The following is a 6,000-nucleotide window of genomic DNA, read 5'->3' as shown; positions in this document are numbered from 1 at the left end:
GGGTGGGGAGGGTGGGGAGCGCTATATATTCAGGAAGGCTTTGCAGCATCACGTTTGATAAATATGGCACCGTGCACTGCGCGGCTCAGACACGTGAAAGAAAGGGGCAGTCAGTTCCAGAGAAAGACGCTGTTATAACCACACCCTTTGTAATAAAGCGGGGTGTGGCACATGCAAGGGATTTATGTTCCTTTATTTTTTTATTATTTTTTTTTTTTATTCATTGCATATTTCACAACAGAAAAACGCATGCAACATGTCAGGACTGATGACTTTCCATACCGCAGAGAACCCTCCCAAAAAAAAATACAACCGGATTTCCTAATATGGCTTTTTCTTATCAACCTTTGCATTTTTTTTTAATTATTATTATTTAATAAGATACAATTCGTTTTATTTTCAGCCCAAAATGCCACTTATATAAGCTGCGGTGCTGACATTTTGTTTATTTTCCACGAAAGTAAACATAAATAGTTTATTTAAGGTTAAAGTCGGGAGTGTACTACATTTCCCATGATTCCACACCCGGAACCGGAAATACAAGAGGCAAGCATGCGAAGGTAAACAAAACTTTCACTTCTCAGTCTCAGACTTTCAATCTCCCAGTAATTTCAATACATTGCTGACATTTGAATCAACGTCATTTGGGTTTAGAGCAAACTTAACTCGAGTTTTACGTGAAAATAACCATTTTAAACTCGTTACTTAGCGACTATTCGGTCTGCTGCTGTTGTCATGGAGATAGCTACAGCCGTCGAAGCTAACGTTAGCTCATCTGTTAACAACACGCAGCGTTGTTATTTTTATATTTTATTGTTTTACAATGCGTCGCATTTGTAATTTTATATGTTTATTAGCAGATTCTGTAGACTCGGGGTTAAACGTAAAGTGTCTGACTCATCTCCGGCTGCTGTTATCGTCCTTGGAGGTTTTTACTGGCTATTTATTTATTGTATATTTTATTTTTTTTAATTAAAAAGTTAAAACAAATAAGGTTTTACTTTTCTCAAAAATCCGGTAAAGGTGGTTTGTAGTAATGATATTTTTTCAGAGAAGTTTATATGTATATTCCTGCTAAGCTTTAATTGACTTATCATTTCCTCGTTTTCATTCACAAAACACGTGATTTCATGTCGTAAAATTACTGAATTTATAATAAAATAAAAATTAAATAGTGGAATGTTTGTAACCTTGAGATATTAAATGTAAAAACAGTAGAGGAAAAACACCTTTTATATTTTCCACCGTTTTCTGACTTTTATTTTAGAGCAACGGCAGATTAATCTGTGACGAAAAGCAACTATTAATCCATCTTCTGTTAACTTCAAGAAAAAAAAAGTTATATGTGTTATGTGTTATAGTTTTTAGTGATGTAAGATCTCTTTGTTCTTGAGAGCCAGTGCTACTTAACACCTCCCAAATGGATTCAGTCACATTAACAGTTTAGTTCAGTCTGTGATTGTTAGATGTTTATGATCGTAGTTGTGACTTTTTTATTTTATTTTATATATCCGACTCTTGTCTCTGAATCGTCTCTGTGTTGAACTTTTTTTTTTTTTGTCAGAGTGAGCCGGCAACCCTGCGAGGACGGGCCGCTGCCGGAGGAGCAGGAGACGGAGGGCCAGCGGCAGCTGCACAACCTTTTGGTGCAGCAGCTTCACACCGAAGTCGACATCGACCGGTCAGAAACGGTCTTTGCCTTTAAAGATCTAGATTTTGTTTCGATGCTGCGGACCGTAACTCGTACCGCAGCGGGACCTGCGGTGCAGTTTCATATAAATGGCAATGCATTCTGCAAAAAAAAAACAACAATTAAAAATTTTAAAAAAACGACTGCAGTCGAGCCAAATGTTCTTCATTTAGGGAAAATTCAAGGTTTCAAAATAAATTCTGAGATTTGATAACATCTCTTATCAGTAGCCATTACAACAGATTACTACTGGCCTTTCACCAATTGAGAGTGATGTGTGTATTTTTTTTTTTGTCGTGTAATTACAGCCGTCTTAACGAGGGAACTTTTGCATATTATTCCATGCTGAGTGAGATAATACGCCTGCTGAAGTTATTAATCAGATCTGTCTGATCGGTTTGACTTCTAAACATGTCGTTTTAGATCGGCTCTCTGCTCTGCCGCTTCCAGAAAGATTGATCCAAAACGTTGGTTTCTTGCTGTCACCCAGTTAAAATACATAAACATTAAACTGTCAGAATAAAACACCTGTGTGTGGGTTCCTGTGTAGCTCACCAGGAGGAAGAAGGCAGTGTGTGCAGCTTTTATTCCCACCGGAGCGTTATGTGCTGTATCAAAAAAAAAATGTTGTACTCTTTTTATTCTGAGGTGCTTTGGATAAATGCATCAATCAAATGTTGTTGTATGTTACCTTCAAATGTCCCCCAGAGCAGCTTGGAGATTTTTTTTATTTCTTTTTTATTTCTTTTATACACATCCCTCAAGGCTACAGATTCTACAGAATCACAACACAGTCAGTTCTTATTGTAAAAACATCTGAAGGCAGCGTTTAGTCCGTGTGGCTCTAAAAATCGAAGGTCTTTTGATACGGCTGCAGCTGCTTTTTTTTGTTGTTTTTTTGTTGTTTTTTTGCAAAACTGTGAGTCTTAAAAAAAAAAATAACATCTAAAGTTGAAGCGATCTTTGAAATCGATTCTGTCCTCACAGATGTGTAGCCAAGAAGCAGTGCTTCGCCCCGTCGTCGCTCTACCGGCCGTTCGGGGATCAGGCGGCCGGAGTGAGGAGCCTCTCCCAGTTCCAGGCCCTGCAGGACGGGGAGAAGGAGCTGGCCGGCCTGCGGGAGCTGGGCCTCACCGACGCCGAGGTCCAGCTGTGGCGGAGCAGAGATGCGGCGGAGAAGGTGAAACCTCCCGTGAGCTCTGTTTGTAGTCTTCGAGGGGGGTGGAGGGGAGGTGGGTGGGACGAGGGAACACTAATACACGTCCTCTGCAGTCAAATGGCCTCATCCAACAAACTAATATCCACCTCACACGCAGTCCCACGGCGTCTGTGCCGCACCGGGTGCGAAGCAGCAGCGCCTGCAGGTGATCCGGGACAAGATCGAAGCGAGGGCGGAGCTTCTGGCCCGGCCGCAGCGCTTCGCCGCCAGCCGGCCGCTCTCGCGCCGCGAGATGGAGATCGAGCGGGCGCTTTTTCAAGGGAACGACCGCCTGGGCTTCCTCACCGCGCTCTACCATCGAGGTCAGGAAGTGCTCGTTAAAGATTTATTTATTTTTTAGCCCAATTTATTTAATTAGAGAGATGAAATTAAGAAAAGAGAAAGTCAACGGTAACATTAGACTACAGATTTTTTTTTTTTTATAATCTTCACAGTAGAGTTTTTAGAAAGGTGAAATTATGTTATCTACTTTCCAGACCTTAAATTACAGCCTTCAGTTTTAGAAGTTGTTTGTTGTGGTTCGTTTGTGTAACTGCCAAAGAAAACAGTCGTTGTCGGGCCTCTCTTCTGAGAGCCAACAGCCACTCACATTTTTTTTTTTTTTTTTTTTTTTTACTTTCATGACGATGGTATTTATTTGATTTTACAAAAAAAAATAAGACCTAAAATGTTTCAGATGCAAGTTAATGAAAGAAGAAAGCAGTCCTGTGATTTTGGGATGATCACAGAGGAGAGAAGATTAAAAATGAGAATAGTAGTATAGAAAGAAACAAGTCAGTATAGCACAACAGGATCAATATAACTGATGTCATGTTAAACCCACGAGAAAAGATGTCACTTAACGTTGTTTCTACGACAGACGAAGATAACCAGGAGAGCCAGCAGGGGGCGACGTCCTCCGACCCGATGGACTCTCTCTACAGAGACGTTCTCCACAAGGGGAGACGAGCGTCGCTCCGGGAAGAATCAGCCGGAGCGACGCGCCCGTCTACGCGCAGAACTGAATCCGACCAATCGCAAAACTCCCAGACAGACGACAACCAATCAGAAGACGCTTCCGCTCGTCAATCGGAACCGCAGGGTCCGGCCCGGTCCCGGTCCAGTCCCGACACCTCCGAGCTGCAGCAGCACGCTCAGGACCGGCCGGGGGAACCGCGGATAAACATCAGCCGGCCAATCGGGAGTCTGCGCGGAGCAGCGAAGGCGGGGTCAGGCGGGCCGCTGACCGTCAGAGGAGACGTCGAGACGGTTACCGACGACGACATCCTGAAGAACCGCGAATCTGACGACGGGATCCGGAGCATCCCGAGGTTCCGAAACTACCAGCCGGGAAAACCCTCCGAGGTTTCGGCCGCTAAATCTTCTCACGGCAGCGTTCGTTGTTCCGACTTTCCCGACGGTTCGCTTCCTTTTCAGACTTTTTCAGTAGTCGTTGTTGTTTTTTTTCTCGCCGTAGGTTCTGTGCGTGAAGAACTTGAGCACGCAGGCGTCAGTGGCCCAGCTGGTGGCGCTGTTCTCCAGATTCGAGCAGAAGAACGGGCCGCCGGTCGTTTACCGGCTGCTGACCGGGAGGATGAAGGGTCAGGCCTTCATCACTCTGCCAGGTGAGAACAACTTTCTGACATACACCCCAAAGAAATTCTGTTTGCACAAACAAATAAACAAATCGGCGTCCTTTCCTTTGTGCATCACACATGAGATGTTACTCGGCGTATTTGTTTTCCTTCGGCAGACGCGGAAACGGCCCAGCATGCCTTGCAATTGGTCCATGGATACCGGTTGCTAGGGAAACCTTTGGTGGTTGAGTTTGGCCGTGAACGACGGGAAGAGGATAAACAGAAGCAGAAGGAAGGTCAGGAGGACGAGAAATATAAACCAAAAAAAAGTTTATTTGTGACAAAAACAAGCTGAGATGGATGCGATTGGACATTATTTAATTTTTTTATCTGGATACAAAATGACCGTTATTGACAGTATTAGTTTAATAAATGTCTGTTTTGCTCCAAACCACATGTCTGTTGAGGTTTTGTTTTTATTTTGAAACGTTTTACTGTCTTCTTGATTAAATTAATGCAAGAAAAACCACAGTGGATAAAACACAGAAACTCCATCACGTGATGCCAAACATACCATAATACAAAATCACTTCTTGGAAAATGCTACTTGCTTATGAAACAAGTTTTGTTTTGCACAGAGACAATTCGCTACATCTTCTTTCATAGAGTTGCACGTTAATGTATATGTATATATACAAATATATGTATATTTATATATGTATAAAATGCTGCAGTGGCTCCTCAGTTTAAATCCAGCGTCATTCTTCTTTTGGACACTAGATGGAGCCATTCAGTCAGGAAGGTTAGTCTGGTATTGAAAAAAGACTTGACCAAAGTGAGGCACACATAAAGTTTAATTAAGTTTGTTTTACTTTTTAAGACCAAAATCAGTCTTGTATTTAAGGAACGCAGAGAATTCAAACTCTATGTTTTGTTTTTGTTTTTTGGTGGTTTCTTAATTTCCTGCGTAAAAAAAAAAAAATTCAATCTCATGATATTGAAAACAAATCTAGACAACAGGAACAAAATGGACACACGGAGCAGCTCCTCCTCCTCCTAGTTTGTTGCACTCGGTTGACCTTCTTGTGTCGGGTAAACCGTTTATCAGTGAAATATTAAGCTGGTTGCTTTCATTTTTTATTTACCCAAAATTTACATTTGTTATTGTGATGATTTTTCTTTGTATAAACAATTATTTAACTGTTGTTTTTTTTGTTTTTTTTATGGCAGGATTCGTCATTGACAACTCCGATATTAATAGTTGAGACAGTCCGTGTTCACGTGGCGTTTAAATAATTTGACCTCCTCTCTAAATATCGCCAGCGCAGGAAGAGACTGGAATCGCTGACGTAGCTGTGCTGGTTGTACTGACTGTATCTGAGCAGATACTGTATGCTTCGAAACTGTGTGTTTGTCTTTCCCACACCTTCAACGTCAGTGTGTTTGTGTCCACTTGGTCCACTTATCTTCTTATCTTCACTGTTTTCAGTCAAATGTCTGCCGGTTGAACCGACTTTAAAATCCTGACCGTCTGA

The 6,000-nt window shown here is 42.0% G+C and overlaps 1 protein-coding gene across 4 annotated transcripts in view; it reads left to right on the top strand.

Moving 5' to 3' along the window:
* The window catches only part of rbm41 (RNA binding motif protein 41), a 5,236-nt gene extending 320 nt beyond the window's left edge, over positions 1–4,916 (top strand). The window contains exons 1-7 of one of the 4 annotated variants that reach the window (XM_069145934.1): positions 1–560; positions 1,565–1,681; positions 2,678–2,870; positions 3,007–3,211; positions 3,769–4,253; positions 4,366–4,513; positions 4,642–4,916. The exon at positions 1–560 is cut by the window's left edge and continues 320 nt beyond it. In XM_069145934.1, coding sequence (XP_069002035.1) covers positions 514–560; positions 1,565–1,681; positions 2,678–2,870; positions 3,007–3,211; positions 3,769–4,253; positions 4,366–4,513; positions 4,642–4,820 — 1,374 coding nt within the window. In that variant the 5' untranslated portion in view covers positions 1–513 and the 3' untranslated portion in view covers positions 4,821–4,916. Of the gene's footprint in view, positions 561–1,564; positions 1,682–2,677; positions 2,883–3,006; positions 3,212–3,768; positions 4,514–4,641 lie in introns of all 4 variants that reach the window. The other 3 variants (XM_069145932.1, XM_069145933.1, XM_069145931.1) reach the window with 3 other exon arrangements.
* Positions 4,917–6,000: the final 1,084 nt, after the last annotated feature.

Source organism: Embiotoca jacksoni, unplaced genomic scaffold, assembly GCF_022577435.1.
Source record: "Embiotoca jacksoni isolate LCO1_2020_lvr unplaced genomic scaffold, fEmbJac1.0.p SCAF_13, whole genome shotgun sequence".
NCBI lineage: Eukaryota > Metazoa > Chordata > Actinopteri > Embiotocidae > Embiotoca > Embiotoca jacksoni.
The sequence above is the reverse complement of the archived record's forward strand: the minus strand, read 5'-3'. Positions and strand labels throughout refer to the sequence as shown.